The 23,299-nt window shown below is 43.9% G+C and overlaps 1 protein-coding gene across 2 annotated transcripts in view; it reads left to right on the forward strand.

Moving 5' to 3' along the window:
- The window catches only part of Msrb3 (methionine sulfoxide reductase B3), a 116,777-nt gene that overhangs the window by 12,452 nt on the left and 81,026 nt on the right, over positions 1 to 23,299 (forward strand). The window contains exon 2 of one of the 2 annotated variants that reach the window (XM_057758217.1): positions 18,217 to 18,342. The exons of the other annotated variant lie outside the window; for it this stretch is intronic. Coding sequence (XP_057614200.1) covers positions 18,217 to 18,342 — 126 coding nt within the window. The remainder of the gene's footprint in view (positions 1 to 18,216; positions 18,343 to 23,299) is intronic. 2 annotated transcript variants of the gene reach the window in all.

The following is a 23,299-nucleotide window of genomic DNA, read 5'->3' on the forward strand; positions in this document are numbered from 1 at the left end:
TTTTGTTTGTTTGTTTTTGTTTTTTGAGATAGGGTTTCTCTGTCAGGGTTGTAGTGTGACTGACCTAGAACTTGTTGTGTAGACCAGACTGGCCTTGAACTCACAGAGATCCACCTCCGCCTCCCAAGTGTTAGGATTAAAGGTGTGCACCGACCACCTCCTGACTCAATATGAGATTTTTGGCAGGCTTGATCTCGTGCAGGTCTTGGGGGCGCAGTCATAGCTGCCATGAATGCACGCTCATGTGTGTGTGTGTGCATGCATGTGCACGTGTGAGCATCTGTGCTGCCCTGTCTGCAGCAGCACTGTTCTGTAGTAGTCTTCCCTGTGCTGCCCTGTCTGCAGCAGCACTGTTCTGTAGTAGTCCACCCAGTCTTTCTACCTCTTCTTCCACAATGATGGAACCTTGGGAGGAGGTTCTGGGGTGCCGATGTGGCTTTCTGTGTTAGAAGCTATGAGTGATCTCCAGAGCTAGAGGGAAGCACATAGGAGGCTGTTTCACACTGTGTTCATCTAGCACAATAACAGTGGTCTGGGGGGGCTGGAGAGATGGCTCAGTGGTTAAGAGCATTGCCTGCTCTTCCAAAGGTCCTGAGTTCAATTCCTGGCAACCACATGGTGGCTCACAACCATCTGTAATGAGGTCTGGTGCCCTCTTCTGGCCTACAGACATACACACAGACAGAATATTGTATACATAATAAATAAAAAAAAATAAATAAATAACAGTGGTCCGTTCTCCCCTAGGGCCTGCCATCTGCCCCAGTCACCGGCTCTTGGCCTGGATGAAGATGCTAAACATGAGTTCCGTCTTGTATAGTGGGCTTTAATCCGATCAGAAAGCGGTTGGTTGTTGCCATAGAATTTGTGCCACTCTTGCACTGGCTGGCGTTTCTTTCTAGGCTGCTTGCTGCAGATTGTGGGGCTCACAGCAGAGCAAGGCCCCTCCCCCACCCCTCCCCCTGGTGGTCGATAACAGAGGTAGTATTTTCAGCACCTGTAGGAATAAAACTGCCAGGTAAATACCAATGTCATTTTTTTCATGCTCTATGACTCAAATGTCTTTAGCAATGTTCTGGAGAATACCAGCAGCAGTCCCAGTGACCTGTGGTATTTGCAGGGCGCGGGCATCCATGGCATTCCACTGGGTTTTTAATTTGGTAGCCTGTGGTGTTTGGGAGAGACATTGTACTGCCTTTGTAGGCTAACTCCATTTAAGCGCTCTCTCTCTCTCTCTCTCTCTCTCTCTCTATATATATATATATATATATATATATATATATATATATATATATATATATATCTGTTTGAGGAAGCTTCTACAGTAGTAGGTTTGCATTTGGCCTTTCAAAGGTCTGTAGAGTTGTTATCCTTTCCCTCGTCTCCCCTGCCCTCTCATCCTTGACCCCACTCAACCCAAGGCTTCTTGTTCCATTATTGTTCATTTCTTCTTCAAACTGGTTTACAAATTCTTTATCTCCTTGCCATTTCTCTTTTTCTGCTTCCACCCCAAAATATGTATTTATTCTTCTAACATTAGGGATACAGTGTGAACCAGAGACAGACAGGCCACATCCTTGGTGACAAACAAGGGGCCCCTTCTCCTTGCAACACATCCTCAGGTTTTTCTTCTTGGTTTGAAATTGCCGTGTCCTGATGCAAAAAAGTCAAGACCATTTTGTGATAGGAGCAAGAGAGAGCACTTGGCATTGAGAATCAAGAGTAGGGCAAGACCCTATAGGATTTGACACTTTTGATCATACTTACCTATTTATTTACTTACTGTGCACACGCACGTGTCAGCAGCGGTGTGTGGGGGTTGGAGGACAACTTCTGTACTTGGCTCTCATTCCACTGTATCTCCTGACAGTTCCCACCAATTACTGGATTTTTAGAGCATTCGGAGCGTTCAGCTGTGCTGAGTATGGAAGTGGCTAAGGGATGTTAGACAGGTGGTCAGAAGCCTGAGCTTCACTTTTAAATAGACATCCTGGCTGCTGTCTGCGGCAGAGTTTGGAGGGACTGTCACTGGTTCAGAGAGGGACTGGTCCTGATGAGGACTAGGAGAGAAGGGGCCACAGGAGAAGCCTTGTTGGTATGACTTCCTTGAAATGAACTGCTCTATGGAAGCCACCAAGTGGGTTTCGTTTGCTTCTTCTCTTCCTGACTTCAGGTTGTTTGATACACTAGCCATTCCCATTCCCGAAGCAGTTCTTTTGTCTTGCTTTCTGGCCTGATTGATGAAACCCATGTCTCAGTTCTTCCACTTGCAAAATGGGGGTGATCGTGTACCCACCGTTCATAGGTTGCCACAAAATGAAAGGGATAGGTGTGAATTAGAGTGATCCACATTCATAGGTTGTTTTAATCGTGAAATGGAAGGGATAGGTGTGAATTAGTGTGATCCACATTTATAGATTGTTTTAATCGTGAAATGAAAGGGATAGACATGAATTAGCGTGGTGGTTTGAATGTCCATCATATATTTGAATGATTGGTTCCCAGTTGGTAGGACTGTTTGGGAAGGACTAGGAGGCGTGACCTCACGGGAGGAGGTGTGTCACTGAGCCCACCCCATTCCCAGTGTCTCTCAGCTGTTGCTTCAACTCCATGCTTTCCTGCTTGCTGCCGTGATCTCCCACTGTGATGGTCATGGACCCTAACCTGCTATAACCATGAGCCCCAAATTAAGCCTTTATAAATTGCCTTGGTCATGGTATTTTGTTTCAGACACAGAAAAGCAGCTATGAGAATTACTTAGCAGGGCTGCTTTCACAGTGACCACGCAGAAAGCTCTGCCAGCAAGGTCACAGCCATCATAGTCGTCCCGGGACAACATCTTGTGACCTCTCCCTTCTGAGATTAGCGCCCCCTCCTTTTAGAATAGCTCACCTGGAGTTGAGCTACAGTTCAGCTCTCAGACTTTTCTCGCTTAAGACATCTCCTTAAATAATCTTGTTTACTTCTTGGCTTCAGTTCCTGTCTGCATTTAGATGGAGTCCCTGGTTATCTTCCCATCAGCTGAGTTCCCTAGTGTTCACTTCCTTCTCTGTCATCCCTGAGCTTTAACCTTGCCCTGGGCAGCCTGACCATGGCAAAACCAGAGCTTCCTTTTCTACCTGAACTTTGGCCTCCTCCTTACTCCCCAGATTAGAAAATGTTATTATCATTTTTACCGTTGCACTAGTTAAAACTGTGGTCTCCTGATTTAAAATATCTACCTCTCACCGACAGCCGACCTCTGCCTCGACGGCTGCCCTAGAAATCGTGGCTGCCTTGGGTCCTGTGTGACTCCTGCCCGTTTCCATTTTTGTCACATTGATATTTAAATATGCCTATCTGGTAATAATAATTTCAGTAATGTCTGTTCCTTTTCCAAATCCTTACTATGGCTTCCACGATTTGCCCTTGCCAACTTCATGGTCTTCTCGGACTGGAGCCTCAGCCACAGACTCCCCCTTTGCCTTCAGGGAGTGGCAGTTACTCTTCTCTCCTTGCCACGAGTCACTTGCTTTGTTCCAGACGCTTCTTTCTTTTCTTATGGGGTTCGGGGATGCAGCCCAGGGCCTCGCAAGTGCTACATAAACATGTTCCTCCTCATCCCTGGCCACCAGATACTATTTATTTCTTTGAAATTTTATGTGTGTGAGTGTTATGCCCACAGGTATTTATGTATATTGTGTGCATGCCTGATGTGCAGAGGGATCAGAAGAGGGTGTTAGGTCCTCCAGACAGATGGCCATGAGGCTCCTTGTGGGTGCGGGGAATTGAATTCAGGTCTTCTGCAAGAGCAACACCACCAAAGCATACTCCTGACCCCTATCTTCTTTGAAAGCTGGGCGACAGTCTTATCCTTTACTGTTAAATGTCAAGTGAAGCAAGCAAGCATTTCTCGTGTCTCCAGCCTGCATTCCTTCCCTCTGTTCTGCAGGTCTGTGTCCCCTTTCTGTCTCCGTGTGATCCTTACTGCTCTCAGTAACCTTAGCTTTCATGGCACCAACAGGTGAGCTGCCGGGGACCATGGGGTCTTGTTTCGCTTTCCTCATCAGTTTGTCAAGTACAACAAGGGGTGAATGCAACACGGGCTTGTCCAAGTTGAGGAATGAGAGCAGCTCTGCTGTGGTGTGTGCGGAGACCAGTGAGCTTTGGCTTCACAGAGAGGAGGAGGGCTGCCGCGGGCTGAAGCGAGCTCTAGAAAAGAGGGGTTGTTTTGCTGCTGGAGCTTCTTGGTTTTGATCAGAACACTATCCTGAATTTTTGTGGCAGCACCCCTAGTACCTCCCAGTTTTGAGAGTCAGCACGAAGGTGCTTCCTGAGTCCTCTGAGGAGACTGCAGTGCCAGTGCCTAGAATTAGCAGCTGGGTCTGGACGGAGCACGCGTCCGTTGGTACTTTCCATCCAGGGCGGCTGAGCTGTAACCTTTCTTCTGCCTCCTTAGAACCGGGTAGGAAGGAATGTGCTGGGCTCTCACGAACTTGCAAGCAGCGATCCCATGTGACGTGAGATGGGATTTGGCCTTTCCCCCCATTCTTCCTCTTTGCAGTCTACCCACCAGAAGCTTTTTAGAAGAGCCTTGGGTGCAGGTTTTCCTGTTTTTATAGTCTCTTCTCCACCTTGGTGGCAGTGGCGAATCTGACTCCAGGCTATGAGTGAAGAGCTCTTTGGAAATGTATGCTTCTCTTTTATCTGTGCCTGTGTGTACCAGACGAAGTCTCCCTTTCTCTCCTCCTCCTCTTCTTCAAAACCCTTCTCTGTCATTTCTTTATTTTGTAGTGCTACACGAGTCTCTGTTTCAATAAGCTCATTAAAATCACTTATTTTATTTTTGTTTTGTAATGTCTTTCTCCTAGTGCTTATTTATTGTAGCATGTCTTCTGTTAGGTTTGCCTTCATCTTTTATAGAGGTTATTTTAGTTTCTATGACTGTAAAAAATACCAGCAAACCTCATCCAATCTAACTTTTACATTAAAAGTAAAATAGCATTTAACTCTTATATGGGAGGAACTTAGGAATAGTTTTCCTGTTATGTTTTTATTAATTAACATAGAGCCTATAGTTGAAAGTGATTTTTTGCATTATTGTTGTTTTTATATTATGGTCTTCTTTTAAGGACTATTTCCATCTAATCATGTAACAGTCGTTGTATTTACTGATTACCACATGTCTTGGTCAATGTTCTATTGCTGTGAAGAGAAACCATGACCACAGCAGCTCTTATAAAGGAAAGCATTTAGCTGGGGCTTGCTAACAGAGTTAGATAGTCCATTATCTTCATGGTGGGAAGCGTGACGGTGTGCAGGCACACACGGTGCTGGAGAGGAGAGAGAGATGCTGGGTCTGACTTGAGCATTTGGAAAGTGACATACTTACTCTAGGGAGGCCACACATTCTAATGGTGCCACACCCTTGTGACCAAGCATTCAAACCTATGAGTCAATGGGGGCTATTCTTATTTAAACAACCATATTACCATATACTTTATATCTTAATTTTGTCAACCTTAAATTAGTGATATTTTGACTTATGTATCATAACTATCATTAGGTGTCATTCATAGCCTAGAGTACCGTCCTTGAGCTGCTACTTATTTAACAAGGAAAGATATATTTATTTTGTTTCCTAAGCCTAATGGAATTTGATAAAAAACTATCATATTCCTTGCAAAAACATTTGATTAAAAAGAAAATTATCAAAGGGCATAATAAGGAGGTTGGATTTGTTACTGATTAAGCTGCTTGTAAGTCATAATATATTATGGATATATAAAAGGTCACCACCATTCTGTGCTGAAGAGGGGCCTAGGACAATGGAATTTACTGGCATTTTGATGAGAAACTACTATCAGTCACAAGGTTATTAGTGCTGAAAATGCAAGACTTCAAGTGCTGTGGATAATTCTCAGGGTCATGTGCAAAATTCTCTTTTGGTCCTTGAAAACTTTATCTTTGAGTGACAGTCAGTCACATTGCAGCTCTAATTTATAGCTTCTGTTGGAGCTGATAAGAGCTGCTCAGCTCTTTGATTTTTGCATGCATGAAGTTGGATCACTCAGAATTGACTGAAACAATCAACTGCAAAATTTGAAGTTTCATTTTTTGTTAAAGATGAGATTTTTTTTGAAAAATCACTAAAGCACAATTCTTTTTGTTAATTTTTTTTCTCTTTTTTAAAATTTTTTTTTTGTTGAAAAAATTTCTGCCTCCTCCCAGTCTCCCATTTCCCTCCCCCTCCGCCCACTCCTCTCCTTCTCCCTTTCCCCTCCCCCTCGAGTATGAAGAGCAGTCCTGATTCCCTGCCCTGTGGGAAGTCCAAGGTCCCCCCCCCCTCCATCCAGGTCCAGGTGAGCATCCAAACAGGCTAGGCTCCCACAAAGCCAGTTCATGCAGTAGGATCGAAACCTAGTGCCATTGTCCTTGGCTTCTCATCAGCCTTCATTGTCCGCCATGTTCAGAGAGTCCGGTTTTATCCCATGTAAAGCATAATTCTTGAAGTGGAAAAATCATCTCTATGAAGTTAAGTATTAATGACCCTGTCTTTCCATATCCTAAACTAAGTTAACTAAATTCTGTAACTCATAACTCACTCGTCTTCCTCCTCTCCTTCCTCCTCTCCCATCCCTTCCTCCTCTTTGTTCTCCTTCTGGAAAGTACAGTTCACTGCACTGTCCTATATAGTGTTATAAATGTTGCATTTATCTCAAACTTTAATGAAAAACAGTTATTATCCATATTTTGCAGGTAAGGAAGCTAACGAGCTATAGAGATCTCCAGGAAAGGGAAGATTTTAGGAGGAACTGAACAGTTGGTTGTAATCAGGACATAATATTCATTCGACTGGTATACGCTGGCTGCTTCTGGGAGCTTTGCATCAAGTGAGGCACTAGAAATAATGGAGGCTGAGCTGGGGAGGTGGTATGTGCCGGAGTATGTTGAGGGCTGAAATTCTGCAAGCAGCAAAAGTAATGACTCTGCTCGGTCTCAGAGGAGGAGGAGAGAGACTGGCGGCACTTCTCTCTGGAGGAGGTGACGGGGCTTGGAGCGTTCTGAGCAGTGTCTGAGCATGGGTGAGGCAAACCCTGTGCAGAAGGCAGCAGGGCGGATGTGAAGGGGATCAAAAGTCCAGGACTAGCTGCAGGCTGTTTGTTCTCCATTCCAGGTGAGAGGTAGAAAGTCAGGGATGCATTTTAGAATGAAATGGTAATACAGCTGAATCAATTGCATGGATAGCGGCCATTGAAGTAGAATCAAGGACATGAGTTTGTGGTTTTAGTGATGGTAGATGGGAATACCTTGGGACAAAAATTTAGAAAGAATAATCCATTAGTGAAGAAAGAAATGAACTAAGGTTTTCTGTTTTTGTTTTTTTTTTTTTTTTTTGAGACAGGATCTTACCCTATAGACTAGGCTGGCCTGGCACCTGTCATGTAGACCAGGCTGGCCTGGCACCCATTATGTAGACCAGGCTGGCCTGGTTCTCATTATGTAGCCTGGACTGGCCTTGCACTCAAAGTAATCCTCCTGTTTCAGTAATCCTCACAAATTTGAGGCTACATAGTGAGACATTGACCCAAAAAAGGTGCCAATGACAGATAGACACGAATACTGTAACTTCTACCCCAGGCCTAGAATTATAGAACCAATTCAGCCATCATCAGGAAGGGGTTTTCTTTATATGAAATGGTTGTTTGGAACAACTGTTTGGGTCTCAAACATAAATTTTGGTTTTATGAAAAAAACCTGCCAATGATTCTTAGTACAAGGATACTAAGCAATAACCCTCCAGCTTTACCTGCCTCCGTCTCATTCCTCTGAAGCAGAGTTTTAAATCATTATTGTTTTGATGCTTGCTGTCATAATTTTGATATAGTTATAGCAGCATATGTTGATTTTTCAAACTTGGATAATATTGAGACATGAAAGAGAAGGGTTCCTCCCCCGCTGCTTCCGTATGTGTCTACCATTGTTGGCAGTCTATTGCAATCTCTCTGCTCGCTTTTCAGTGTTCACTCCTCGCTGGGCTCTTGAGAAGCCCCAGGCCAGGCTGTGGTGGAGAGATAGATGTAGCAGGGTGACTTAGATAGACCAAAGCCTAGTTCCGTCAGGTACTAGGTCAAACTTGGCACCTGTCTCTCTCATGGCCTCTTAGCGTTGCCTCCTTCATCATGGAGCTCCTGTTTGGGCTCACCAATGCTCATGAACTGTTACCATGTCCCGGGAGGGAAGAAGGAATTGAAAGCCAGTGGCTCAGTCTTTAGAGTTTGTCTGAAAGATCACATTTTCCTTTCTGCAGTCTAGTCTCATGTTCCGACCTGGCTAGGGAGGCCAAGACACATGGCTGCATGTCTGGCTAACGTTCCAGAGGCTTCCGCTGTGATCTGCAGCAGGAAGGGGGGTTTCCGGTGAGTGGTGTCCCCTCTGTGCTCTGTGGGGTGAAGATCCTCACGCTCACCGCTTTCTTCTCACTTTCCCTCTGGTTCTCTTTGCTGCTCTATCCTTTTTGTTTTGATGTGCAAAGCTGCTGGTGTTTGCAGTACATTCGGAAACAGCCAAATATCTGCCCACAGGTTATTTTTAAAAGCTTATATTGTTATGACGTTGTGTGTATGTGTGTGTGTGTGTGTGTGTGTGTGTGTGTGATTGCTTACTTTTAGGTTAAGAAAAGTGAGCCATTGCTGCGATTGCTTTTCCTTAGGTCTGAGGTAACTATCTCTGGGACACTAGAAGACACACACACACACACACACACACACACACACACACACGGCAAAGAGATTGTTTTTTCTTATTTTTATCGATGGTTAGAATGAGAGCATTGTATTCATATGGACTTGTGTGCAGACTCCGATTTGCTGAATCAGCACAATGCAGCTGAAGCTGCAGTAGATGTGGTTAGTGCCCAGGGAGCAGCCAGTCTCTTTAGGATAGAGGATTTCATTCGTTTGGTCATTCCTTTTTTACCACTGAGTGACCACCTTGCTCTTTGAAGGGTTGGATCAGTTTTAACTCAGTGTGGTCAGCCTAAACAACATCCATCTGGTCTTCAGTGTGTTCCTGTAAGAGGAGAGTCCTCTCTTCCAACCGAAGCAAGAGTCCCTTTGTGATATTTAGAACAGAAGGATGACCAATGGGAGAGCCGCTATGGGCTTGCCGTGTTGCTCCCCTGTCCTTGGCATTGACTTCTCATCTTTTTGGACTATGTCTCCTGAAATAAGTACAGTAATATCTGGAGCACCAGAATTCATACTTTTGAGGGTTACAAGCATATATTTAGCATTTTAAATTATGTGTATGTGGGTAGGTGCGCACCAGTGCAGGTGCTCATGGAGGCTGTGGTATCTGATTGCCACGGAGGGGCTGGTGCCACGGAGGAAGTTGGAATCTGACTGTTGGAAACTAAACTCTAGAAGAGCAATACACTCTCTTTCTTAACTGCTGGGCTATGGCTCCAGCCCCAAGGCATTTTTAATAGATATTAAAATAAACTTTCTTCTGGCTCCATCACTTGCTGCCATGGAACTTCAAACAAGTTATTACCTGAACTTTAGCTCTTTCTGGAACAAACAGTCACAAACACCAGTGGCTGGAGATGCTGAAGGCTTAGTTCTTGTTTGTACTGCATGCTCACTGTGGACCGGATGGACAGGCTGCTGCTTGCTCCCTATTCCAGATCGTGGCTAGCAGAGTCGCCCTCATCTAATTAGAGAGCTCTGCTGGATTTTGTTTTGGAAGAAAAACAAGCTCTGCAGGGTTTCACACCAGTTAAGAGGCCCGGAAGTGGCACTGTTTTCATTTTTGCTGGAGCTGTCGCAGGGTCTCCCTCCGCCACAAGGGGGCGGGAGCAGGAGCTGCATGCCTATCCTGGTAAATGGAGAGCCAGAAAGAGCAAGTGAATGGCAGTCGGGGAAACTACCTCAGAGAATCACACTCGCGTTTGGACGCTTGAATCCGATTATCATGGATCATCACGTGGAATGTGTACACGCAGATACTGAAAGGATGCTAAGTAAAACAGGCGATAAAACTACGGAAGCCCCTGTAAACAAAAGCACGCGGTGCAAACACAGGTTGATGTTACTGCTATCTGGAAGCCCGCAGAAAGCAGCATTGATGCTTTGAGCCATGTTAGCCCTAGAGCCTCCTAGCTCCCTATCAAGAATTGGTGGGTGAAGTTACAAGCTTCTGGAAGGTGGAGACTGGGTAAGGAAGGGGGAGGTTCCATAAGGAAGAGAGTAAGCATGTCAGAAACCCAGAGGAAGCCGAAGGCCTAAACTCAGGGCGTGATTACTTTGGGAACCACAAAGAAAGAGCATCAGAGATCAGGCACAATTTCTGCAAAGGGAGGAAAAAACAATAACCAGAAAATTAAGGGAGATCAGCCCTACATGATGCGGCCAGGAAACTCTGCTCCTCCGTTCTGTGGGGTCTGTAGTATGAACTTAGCGGGGCTGACGTCATAAGCTCTGTGTTTACAGAAGAGACTTGCAAAACTCAGAGTAAAGCCCCTCCCTGAAATGTAGCCAGTGAGGGTTTAGTATGAACTCCAGGGCTAGAAATAGAAAACCCAAAACTTTCCCACATAAGAAAACCCTGAAAAGAAGCGATTAAAACAGCAGGACTAAACCCGGTGCAGTGCTGTAGAACTGTCTGTCACCTCAGCTTTGCAGGAGGGTGAGGATCACAAGTTTAAGGCCCGCCTCGGCTGAAGACTATGTTAAAGGCCAGGGAGGCCTTATTTCAAAGATTTGTGTGGGGTTTTCTGTCTTCTCAATGCTTTTTCTGTATTAAGAAAAAGAGCTAGGGGTCTGAGTTCAGATCCCTAAAACCCCTGTAAAAAGGACGGAAAAAATCCAGCAGAAATACATAAATAAAGTAGAAGCTACTTCCTGACAGCACTGGCCGTTGTAGAATACCGCACAGCTATGTGCGGTGGAAGAAAGAGTTTGAGAGCACCGGGTTCTCAACCTCCCTCCTGCTGGGACTCTTTAATACAGCTCCTCATGCTGTGGCGACCCCCCCAACCTTAAATCGATTTTTTTTAAAAATATTTATTTATTTATTATGTATACAATGTTCTGTCTGTGTGTATGTCTGCAGACCAGAAGAGGGCGCCAGACCTCATTACAGATGGTTGTGAGCCACCATGTGGTTGCTGGGAATTGAACTCAGGACCTTTGGAAGAGCAGGCAATGCTCTTAACCACTGAGCCATCTCTCCAGCCCCCTTAAATCGATTTTTGTTGCTACTTTATAACTGTCATTTTGCAACTGTTACGAATTGTAATGTAAATATCTGTGCTTTCCAATGGTCTTTGGCAGCCCCTGAGGGGTTGTGACCCATAGGTAGAGGACCACTGGTTTAAAGCATCAGTTTGAGAATATGACTAAATTGGCGTGTTCTGTTGTGTTCCTGGTAAGTCAGGAGCCCTAAAACAAAAGGAACTTCATAGAATGGACTCAGGAGAAGTTGAGTGCATGCCTGGAATTCTCTGCTAGTTACACCGCTGGGACCCGGTGTAGCCCTGCTGATATCAGTATCCGTTCACCTTTTATACCCGTGTCTTGCTATGTGAATTCAGTAGTCGAGCTGACACATCGCCCTCTTCTGGTTTCTGATTGGCTGACCTGTAAGTAAGTCTTATCAGCTTTAATGATTTCAAGATAAAAGGTGTGGTTGTCTTCTGTTCTTCCTCTCTATGACGTGACGGAAGCCAACATGCTCAGATAGTCCTTTCGAGACTGTCAGACAGTTATGGAGCAGACAGCGTAGGCTGCACGTCCACCAGTACGCACTAGATCTTTCTTCATTCTCTTATGCTAGAAACAGTCAAAAATCAAGAAATGAAAGAAACATTATGGAAGACTATAATTCCATCTAGTTGTTGAAAAAAATCTTGGTTATCAAACTTGGTGTGGCAAGTCCTTCTGCATATGTGTTGCTTTTATTGATTAATAAATAAAGCTGCATTCGGCCAATGGCTCGGCAGAGTAAAGCCAGGCAGTAAATCCGAACAGAGATGGAGAGAGAGAGAGTGGGCAGAGTCAGGGAGATGCCTTGTAGCCACCTCAAAAGGAGACAGATGCCTGGGAACTTTACTGGTAAACTATGCACCTCGTGGTAAAATATAAAATAATGGTAATGGGTTGATTTAATATATAAGAGCTAGCTAGCAATATGCTTAAACTATTGGCCAATCGGTATTTTAAATAATAAAGTTTCTGTGTAATTATTTCGGATCTGGGCAGTCGGGAACAAACGAGCAGCCTCTGACTATACAAGCTTTGGCTCCTAAGGGCAGTTTTTTTGGTTTGTTTTTTGTTTTTGTTTCTGTTTCTCGAGCCAGGGTTTCTCTGTAGCTTTGGAGCCTGTCCTGGAACTAGCTCTTGTAGACCAGGTTGGCCTCGAACTCACAGAGATCCTCCTGCCTCTGCTTCCCAAGTGCTGGGATTAAAGGCGTGCGCCACCACCGCCCAGCCTAAGGGCAGTTTTTTAACAAGACTTCTTACATCTGACTTTTTACAGCTAGGAAGTGGTGGCTTCTGGTCAATGAGGTGTTCTCCAAACTTTTCTAATGAGACACAGAAAGGGGGTGGGTCCAGATGGGAGTGGAGGAGGGGAGGAGTTGGGAGGAGTAGAGGGAGGGGGAATTATAATCAAACTATATTATGTGAGAAAAAAAAATCTGTTTCAATACATGGGAAAAATTAACTCTCGAAAAGATGCAAGCTAGAGCAGATCTTAATTCAGCAGTATGAGAAGGCTCCCTGACGTCATCTCAGACAATCATTTGTTGATCTCCTAGTGATGATGAAGACTAGCCAGAGTTACCTGGAGAGGTTATTTAAGCATCATTCCCTTTTCGCTATTTGTCTATGTGTGTGCATTTGCTTTCCATACGAACGCCAACCAGAACAGTATAACCCAGCGTACTGACTGCATAAGCACAAATGAGAACAAAATTGTCTTTTGTGAAGGCAGGTATCAAACAGAATTCCAAGGACATTAAATTCTTCCTATTATGTCTCTATTTTTGTTTGGATAATATATTTTTACTAAAATACCATTTTTATAAATTTATTCAAGCTTTTTAATTAAAAAGTAAAATAGTAATTTTGCAAGTTATTTATTATCATTTATTGTCACCAATTCTTAAGTTTGTTCACTCATAATTTCTACTGTAGTAAGTACTGACAGATATCACTACATAAACAAACGTACTTGAACTCCTTTGATTCTCTGGTGTGGAAAGGATCTTGAGATAAAAAAAGTTTAAGAATGTGAGGACATCGCTGTAGAAAAATGAAAGTTGAGTTTTCCTTTACACATCTTCCTAATTGTTCCAAATCCTGGTATTTTCCAGCCATTTCATCTTCAAAAACTGGGAGTCGTTCTCTTCAGAGTTTGGCCATGTTATATTCCCACTTAGGACAAATCCGAGAGCACAGACTGTAGCTTTGTATCTGTGCCTCTCACTCACCAGTGATCCATCCCCCCCCCATAAGACTGCTTTGGGGAGAACTCAGTAACTTAAAATTCCATGTCCCCTCCCGCTGCTCCTTCCCTCCCTCTTTCCTATAGGAAACAAAGATTTATTTTGGCTTATGGTTTCAAAGACGACAGTCCATCCTAGTGGGGAAGGCCTGGGGGACAGCTCAGTTCCTCTCATGGTGGTCCAGGAAGCAGAGGAAGAGAAAGTCTAACAGTAAAATATAAAATATTCCATGTCTTGTAGTTGAGTTTTGGTTTTTTTTTTTTTTTAGCTCTTTGGTGGGACCCACCACCCAGCTCCCAAATAAATCACATGGAGTCTTACTCTTATGAGTGCCTGGCCTTAGCCTGACTTCTTTCTTGCCAGCTTTTCTTAACTTGAATGACCTCATCTCTCTTTTGCCTTTGGGCTTTTACCTTTCTCTATTTCTGTAGACCTTTCTTTACTTCTTACTCCATGGCTTGCTGTGTAGCTGGGTGGCTGGCCTCTGGAGTCCTCCTCTCCTTTTCTCACTCCTTGATCTCTTCTTCCCAGACTTCTCATCCTATTTATTCTCTCTGCCTGCTGGCCCCACTCATCCTCTCTCCTGCATTGTTATTGGTTGCTTAGCTCTTTATTAGACCAATCAGGTGTTTTAGACAGGCACAGTAGCACAGCTTCACAGAGTTAAACAGATGGAACATGAAAGAATGTACACATCTTTACATCATTAAACAAACATTCCGCAGCATAAAACAGATATAACACATCTTAAAATAATATTCCACAGCAACGTCTTAAAATCATTTACCTTGAAAAAGGTTTGGAAGAGTGAGGATTCTTAAAAGCCAGCCTTCTGTGCAACCCCAGAATCGTCTCGTTAGCAGAGGGGTGCTCATCTCTCCCGTCCAGGGGTTACCCATTCCCTGTGCAAGTAAAGTCTGTGTCAGGCCTGTGCTGATGAGAACAATGGCTTTAATTTTATAGACATTTTAATTAGTGGCCCCGAGGAGCTGACACGGTGAAGTTTCTTCTGCGTGAACCGGGAAGACTCGTGAGGTGATGCTGTTCCCCTCGGCTGAGCCGTTTCTGTCAAAGCTGCTCTTTTTGCCAGGACTGCTTTCTTTGCTCTTGCTGTCCTGGCTTTTCTTTCTTGAGGTCCTTGTGAGGTTTGAATGTTACATTTTTAAAAAATTGTCCTTGGCAATATCCAAATTTGTCAGTCCTCTTGACTCGTGCGGTTTTGGGGAGGACATTTGACTATCATGAAAACCACTGATGTATACATTCCTTTGCATTTGTTGGAGAGGGATCTGACCTTTAGGGTGCATGGCTCTTAAGTCCACTGGCACAGTCGGCTCTATCTGGAACTAATTATCAACTTGCCAAGTCCTCTGGATCCCTGATGGTGATCTCTCTTTGGTATAGTGCGTTGCTCAAATTGTTAGGGCAAAAAGGAAAAGGGGGAGTCGGGGAGGACCCACACCCAAACACTAGCAATCTGACTATAGTCATGATTTGGGCGTGAGAATTCTGAGGCAGTAGAGACATGGGAAGGCATTACTTCTGACCAAGGTAGGCATTTGAGTTATCTTTGGTTTTAAGTGACGATGCTTTTCACGAGTCTCCCTCTTAAAGGAGCTGCTAGCACTTGTACACATGTAACAGATTTTAGTTCCTCTAAGCACTGTCACAAGGGAACTGGCAGCAGCAACACTGGAAATGAGGGCCCCGAACAGCCAGTTTCCCAGGTTGGTCATTTCCATTGAGTCTTCTGCTCAGTAAGCGAACGAGCTTTTGTTGTTATGTGTTGGGAAGAGGGATGTGAAAGTGGGCAGGCACTTCTCCCTGCCCTTAAGAGCTGCTTGATCTAGAAGAGGAGAGGATGAAAACAGACCAGGACCACCACGAGAGTTGTCGTGGGAGAGGTGAGCGTATGGCAGGTGCCCCGGTAGCACTGGGAAAGCTGAGCTGTGACCAGTGGCTGGCTGCTAGGGGTGGCAGCAGAGAGTAGTGACTTGCAGCCAGGACCTGGAGGTGGTGGGAAACACTGGACTTGTTTGGGGGACACAATAAGCAGTTGATCCGGCAGGACTATAGGACGGGGTAGGGTGGGGTGAGGAAGGGGAAAAGAAGCTGTGGGGTTAGATAGATGAGTAAGAGCTGGGAGGTGATGAGTACCGGTGAAAAACCTTATTTCCAAGACTTTCTCCTAACTCATGCAATATTAAATATGGCAATGATTTGACATGTTTAAATAATATTATCAGCTTACTTTTCTGAACATGTATCATATGCCAGGTCTGTTAGAGGTACTTTTTTTTTTTTTTTGGTTTTTCGAGACAGGGTTTCTCTGTGGTTTTGGAGCCTGTCCTGGAACTAGCTCTGTAGACCAGGCTGATCTCGAACTCACAGAGATCCGCCTGCCTCTGCCTCCCAAGTGCTGGGATTAAAGGCGTGCGCCACCACCGCCCGGCATGTTAGAGGTACTTTTAGCTAATTTATTTAGTGGTTATTTTAGAGTCGAGGAATCCAAGATGCTGAGAAGAGAAGTCACTTGTCCCAGGTTCTACAGTGGTCACGGTCCTGCCAGGGTGCTAGCCAGGCGGTCTAGCTGCATAGCTCACATAATCCAGAGTGACACGCAGCTCTCTGAAAACGGAGTATAGATTGTGTATCTGTTGTCAGCAAATTGTGTCTTTCACTGCAAGTGTAAAACACACGCTCTCTCTATTCAGCACAAAAATATTGTTCCTGTGCTCCAGAGAAAACTTATTTCTGACTTCATGCATGAGAGGCATAGTTTTGGTTTGACGGAAGTAGGGGTTGTGGGTTTGAGCCACAGGTGGCGTTCTGCAGAATCGCCTCCCAACCTATGGCTCAGAAACATATTCGCAGACACTGTACTGTTCACAAGCATTCTGTTAGTTTGTTGGCTTTTTCTAACGTTCTTGTGAGCATTCATAAAATTAGGGTCATACCAGCTTCCAACCTATGAAGTCGTTACTGGAGAGATCTCCAAGTGAGTCGCACCATGGCAGGTTGTAGTTCTTCATTCTGCAGCACGAAAAGGCCAGGTGGCTCCAGCAGTAGCTCTGCCAGGAGCGTCACTGGTACTAGTGTAGCCCTTCCAGGGTCAACTGGAAAACCGCAAAGCCAAACAAAACAGTTTAAACCCCCAGACTGGGCAAAGCCAACTTGCCACTAGATGGCGCTCTCACATTTGGGTAGGAGAGAGGCAGCAGGGACGACTGTTAAATTGCAATCCCATTGAGCCTCTGATGTTTGCAGTCCTTGGCTTTTAATTGTAGAAGGCATCTTTGTTCTTTGCCTGACCTGCAGAGTGACGTCACTGCCTTTCTTCCTGTGTGCTGGCTTTGACACAAGCCAGATGGCCACAGTGATCCGTAGGCGCCCAGGCTGCCTGGTACAGCGGTCGATGAAATAGAATAGGAAGACATTTTATGGTCAGCTGTGGGAGCACAGCTAGGCTGCAGGTTTGCTAAGTAATTACATTTACCGCACATACTTTGTTCCTCATGGGGAAGGGTCTCATGGAAAAAACCTCCATTTTTATTTATGGCGTTGTGAGGTATAGACCTTTGATCTTTTATTAGCCGGTAGTCTGTTCCAAAGGCATGCACTCTTTTGCCGCCCTGCAGTCGCTCGTGAAAACGACATGTTTATTTATGTCTAACGGTTCTCTCAGGCTGCGCACTGTGATTCTTACCCTCCCTCTCCCTCCAAGTTGCCTCCAGTTAGGAACACAAAAATGTTTTAGTTCTGTAGAGAGTTTTGTTTGTGGAAGTCAGAGTTCAGGCATGTTAATACAAGCAGATTTCCGTCAGATATAGTCCAGAGCGATTTGGTCAAATATATTACTGTTTATTATGTGTTTGCTCTTCAAGGGGGTCACGAGAGTCCAGGAAAAGACTTTTATTTTGGGGTGAGGAATGGAGGTGGTCGTGGTCAGGAAATGAGCAAGATATTAATTTTATTCCGTTTTTGGACATTTGGCAGTTACAGTTACTTAACATGGTAATTTTAAATAAAACACCAGAAATTGATAACCACCGAGTGTCCTCCACTCTCATTTGAACTAATCTTCACCGGTTGCGACAGTGCAGATGTTTACGGAAACCCTGCAAGCTGAACTTTTGTCTGAAGTTTAACATCAGATGGTTCTGAGATTCTTCTACATTTCCAGAGACCTTAGTAAAGTAGTTTTTACTCCTTTCAGTGTTGGGTCACGAGTGCTACTCACAGAATTTTATTTAGAAAGCGTAAATCATACAACCGGATGGCAGTACATGCTCCGTATGCTTTATTCAGATATAATGGCTGTGGAGTGAAGCCTCTCACTTGTCCTTAGGATTTTGTTTTTGTTTTTATCTTAAAATATGGGTTTCTGCATCTAATGAAGGCTGTGTGTAAGGATAGAATAAGGCTCTGTCTTCAGATGAGTGTTTCCTCGCTCTTTCCAAACTGTATTTGTTTGTGTCTTTGAGCTTTGAGCCTCAGTTTCCCCTCACAGATGTCCTGGGGATAAAACCTGTCTCCTCAGCGTACCGCGGGAATTAAAGGTGACGGTGAGAGTCGGCTTGGCACCTGGACCCAGCCATGGGCAGTTGGTTAGCACTGCATACACTTAGCTGTAAACCAAAAGCCTGTAGTTGTTTAATGAATGTGCCTAACGTTTGTGATGTTTTAATTCGTTGTTTCTTGTTTTCTTTTTCTTTTCTCCTACTCAGCTTTTGCCCCTGGTTTTGCGTCTCGGTTTGTTGCTGAAGATATCACAGTGATGTCTGCATTCAACCTGCTGCATTTGGTGACAAAGAGCCAGCCAGTGGCCCTGCGAGCCTGTGGGCTTCCCTCAGGTTGCTGCTTGTTGTACTCTGCATAGTTGGGCACTGGGCAGAGTGGGTGTTTCTGCTGTAGGGACTGCTGCACCATCACGCTGTACTAAATGTCATCTCTTTTATTTGGATGCTGATGTGAAGATGGAAATTGGCTATAAACTAGCACTCTGAATAGCACTCATTCCCACAGACTTCTCAGTACTAGACACACGGCCAGTTTCCTTGCCTAGTATCCACCCATCACTAGTATCTCAGGGCATCTTCTTGTTCTCTAGTGCACAGCACACATCTGCAAACCACAGTGCAGTCTTCAGGAGAAACTGCCCGAGTCACACAAAGTAGGACATTCATCTTGTTAAAGCGAATGCCATGCTTCTCACTCCACATGGGGCTGTTCCTATAGAAAAAAAAAAGCTAAAATGAACAACTTTAAGGTAATTGTGTTGCTTAGATTGTACTTAAGAAGATATTTTCTGTTTAACAAGAATCAAAACTAATACAGCATGTTTCAAACTGGCTCATAAATTAGAACAACTGTGCTTTTTAAAAATGTGATTCTAAACATTGAAACCAATGAAGCACAGAAGCTCAATATTCTACTGTGTGTCAATTATCATTCAAGTCAATGCTTTTATTTTATCGTGAAATTCACAATGGTTAAATGTTTTATTTCAATGAATATGATTATCAATACTATTTATACTCCCATCACTGTATGTATCACTGTATATATCTCTTAATATGTTGGGTAGAGGATTTAGCTATGTTATTAATCATTTACTAAGTCTTCAATGCACACCAGGCACTGTATTAAGCAGCGAGGATATGATGGTAAAAATGGCTAAGCCGACTGGTTTTTGGTAAAGAGGAGACTGATAAAACTGTATGGGGTCTTCTAACCATGCGAGGAAATGGCCAGCTGGATGTGTCTGTGTCTTGGGTAGAGTCGGAGGCCAGAGCAGAGTTATCCTAGCTGTCTTGTGTAGGGAAACAAGTATTGGAAGGGAGGTAGGTCTCTGGAGTTTAACAGGACCACACAAAGGAGACGACGCTTGAGCTGAATCTCCCTGGCCAGGAGTGGGGTTATTGGCACTACATGAAGTAGCAAGGGCAATGGGAGAAGTGAGAGAGAAAGCCGAGGTACGTCGTGAGCGCTAGAACAATGCGTTCTAGGGAGCCCAAGTTGGCACTGGCGTTTTATCGATGCCGTTGGTGGAGTATAGAGGAAGGCCAGGGCTGGCTTTTTCTACACTGCTGTGAGAGGGGTTGAGACAGCAACTTGATTTCAAGCGCCAGGTAAGGCATTTGTAGAAACTAGACTTTGTTATTTCTACATGACAGCTCATGCTCGTCTCTGAACAGAGCTTAACGCCCGCAGGTGCCCCCAACCCCGCAATCACCTTTGACGTCATTCTCCCTGCCCCCTATCCTGCCCTGCCCTCATCTGGTGGAGTAGATGAGGCTGCGTGGTGTCATCAGGGGCTGAGAGTCTCCACAGGGGAGATAAGAGTAAATGTGCAGATGGGGTGGGCTATGGGCCATGCAGGTGTGGAAGTGACCAGCTTACCCATTGCTTTATATCTGAGCCCGGGGGATATCAAGCCTCATCCTCGGCAGTCTGATGCTCTCTGAGAGTTTTTATTGCTGTGAATATGTACAGCACTTGGACCGCAAATGTGCAGCTAGGCTTGTGCAGAATCGTTTTCTCACTGTGAACACTGCCTCGGGTGAAAGCCTGCTGCATAGTTCTGTAAGGTGGGTCTTCTGTCGACTGGAGGCTGAGTGTTTACAGAAATAGCTTGTAAAGAGCAGCGTATTCCTCAAAGTGTAACGGCCAGGAAAGTGTTTCCTAACAAAGCTGTTGAAGTGAAATACAAACAGCTTTAACTTTTGATAACAAAACAGTTCATGGATTAATTCAACAAAACTGCTAAGGACCAAACCATGCCAGTACAGTGCTCATTCAGCAAGCAGTTCTTGATTCAGACTCACTGGGGTTGGAATCTGGCTTTGACTCTTACTATTTAGCTGTCTTAGCTCCCTTATTTTCAGAATAAAGATAATAATAGGTTTCACCCGAAATGGTTGCTGTGAGAGTTAAATGGATTAGCATATAAAAACACCAGGTACTGCACGGCATAGATGTTTTCACTAGGTTTATTACAAAAATCCACATGTTTATATCCATTTGGATTTATATTTTTTTATTAAAATAGACTTTTAAAAATTTAAGTATATATAATTTTCCATTTAATTATTTTTACTTTAATGGGAACCACAAATACATGCTGTTTGAGAAATAAACATCTCGATCTATTATCTTTTAAACATTGATTTATTCATATGTGTGCATTATGGATGTGCCGCTGTGCACTTGTGGAGATCAGGTGACAACTTGTGGGCTCCTGGGGACTGAACTCGGGATGCCAGGCTTGGCTGCATGTGCTTTACGTACTGGGCCATCTTGCCAGCCCCTTTTCATTATATCTAAACCTCATCTCTTCACTTTGTGTTTATGCTGTCCTGTACCAGAATCCAAGTTCTGTAAATACACATTTCATTTATTCTTACCACCCAGTATTGACAAAAGCCCAGAGAAACTCTCTATCTTTCTTCCCAGACATTTACAGATGTATTTTACTGGCAAAGGATTTGGTTAGACTATTCCTTAATTCCCTAATTTTCAAGGGCCATTAGTGTTTGAAGTACAATGAATTTATTATCCATTTCTCTACTGGGATTTCACACTTAGAGCTACGGAGATGCTGAAGAAGTTGTCAGATTTAACAGCGATGATCAGACTATTTGAACTTTCATATTTAAGAATGTGATTGAGAGGAAAACTCCAGCCTTTATCACTTGGTACAAAGAAGGAAAGACAGCAAGATGGGAGGCACAGGGAGCTCAAATGTAGGTGTCATTTCTTGCTTTAAATCGCTGTTCTTTGGCCCAAACCCATTACAAAAGAAACGTCTGTAAATCAAAAAGATTTTGGTTTCTTACCCCTACTAATTTTGAATATTGAATAATGATTTGATATTAAATAACAAATTAATTTTTAAATAATGGTTGAATATTGAATTATGCATTGATTTTTTTTGAATAATAACCCAATGTGAAATAATTCTAGAACTAAGAACAAACTAATTGGAACAGGCTCCTAAGTTGGTTGTTCCGGAGCTGATCTGGGTGAAGGCTGTGTCTCAAAAATGACTTACCATCTTCAGCTCCGGCTTGCCTTTCTTCTTATTTTTTCATAAAGAGTGATTTTAACTTAGCTCTTATTAAGTGCATATGAGTTCCGGTTCACTCGTGTCTGTCATCAAAGGTGATTTTTCTCATGCAGGACTCCCTGGTGATTCCCTACAACAGTTTCCTGTAAGTATTCCAAAGCAGAAGCTCTGAGGTGCTCTGCTCTTAGCTGGTGTGACCTCGAGCACACCCATGAGCCTGCCCGGGCTCGTTCTCCTCTTCCCCTTTAAGCGAAGAGGAAGAGCTAGATAACCTACTCTGTGTGTGTTTGTTTTCTTAGCTACACTTTCAACTTTCAGCTTGAGGTGAATTAAACCTTAAAACTCCCTATGAATTACTAACGGTCCAGACTTAGAGAAAGTCTGCTGCGTGGCACTTGAGCATTAGAGTCCTTGGTCACTGATCGCAGGAGGACCCGGCAGCAGAATTTCATACGTAGTTTGAATACCAGAGAAAAGTTAGGTAGTGTGTGGTAGCCTAGACCAGATATCAGGGTGGTTTTAGTGAACTAGGGACGCCTGTCTAGAAAGGCCTAGTTACAGATAGCCACAGTTTAATACCGTGTACACAGTATGCAGCTGTGATTTTACTTCCTTTTTGGAGGTGCTTAACACACTTCTACACGACTATTGGGTTGTTTATGAAGATATATCGTGGCACGCTAGTGAATACATTAGACCTCCCAGAGACACATTCTGAAAATGGGGCTGGAGAGACATAGCCTGTCCTCTCTGTGAGCAGAGCTCCATGAGTCAGGGCTGTGACTCCCAACGTGACACAGCGTCTGGGGTCTAGAAAGCATCGCTTAGATGAATAATAAACATCTGGAAGGTTTATATGTATCTGAGGTCAGGACTCTAGCAGAGAGTAAAGACTCATTTGAGATTAGCTCATGGGGGAGATTAGAAGGACAGGGTACAGCTTATGTGCTTCCAGACTCGTTCTTAGGAAGCAGCTTGCTCTCCTTTGACTGCGTCTTTACAGTATAGGGGTGTCTCAGATAGAGAGTGCACCGTTTTTAGTTAAATAACGAAAATGACAACACAGATAAACTACACAAATATATAACTACAACATATATGCATATATAATCTGTGATTTCTTTGCCTTTTTCTATAAAATAATTGAGTTTGTTGGAATAGGAACTGTTTGAAGTGGAGAAGCAGATCTTGTGCATACTATCAGAATTAAGAACTCTGGTTCATTTGAGGAGCAAATTAGCATGTTTGGGCTTTAATTCATACATTTTAAACAAAATTTCCCACAAATGTGCATAACTGCATCTCTAAGCAAAAAGCACCATTTTCTGTTAACACTGCCGGTAGTTTGTTAGTAGCACCAGCTTGCTTTGGAACAACCAGCTTGCCCACTGGGACAGGTACATTTTCTGTTGGTGTTGAAAACTCCTGTAAGACACGTACACCCTGTGACCTTTGTCTGTGAACACAGTGCTGTAGTTCTGAGTTTTCTATTGTTCGGCGTTCTGAAGCTCCTTAGGGAGTGGGCTGTGAGCCTTTTCTCTGACAGTCATGGAACCATATCACATTTGAAATGGACCAGGACGAAGTGGCCCGTGTTTCTCTACTGTAGAGTGCTGTCTTGTGTGTTCACTATTCTAACATATTCATCTTGCCTACCTTTACTTAACATTTTTAAAGACTGTCTGTCTTTGTTTGTATGCACTGTGTGTGTGTGTATGTGTGCAGCTCTGCAGACTTGATGC

Source organism: Chionomys nivalis, chromosome 25, assembly GCF_950005125.1.
Source record: "Chionomys nivalis chromosome 25, mChiNiv1.1, whole genome shotgun sequence".
Taxonomy (NCBI): domain Eukaryota; kingdom Metazoa; phylum Chordata; class Mammalia; order Rodentia; family Cricetidae; genus Chionomys; species Chionomys nivalis.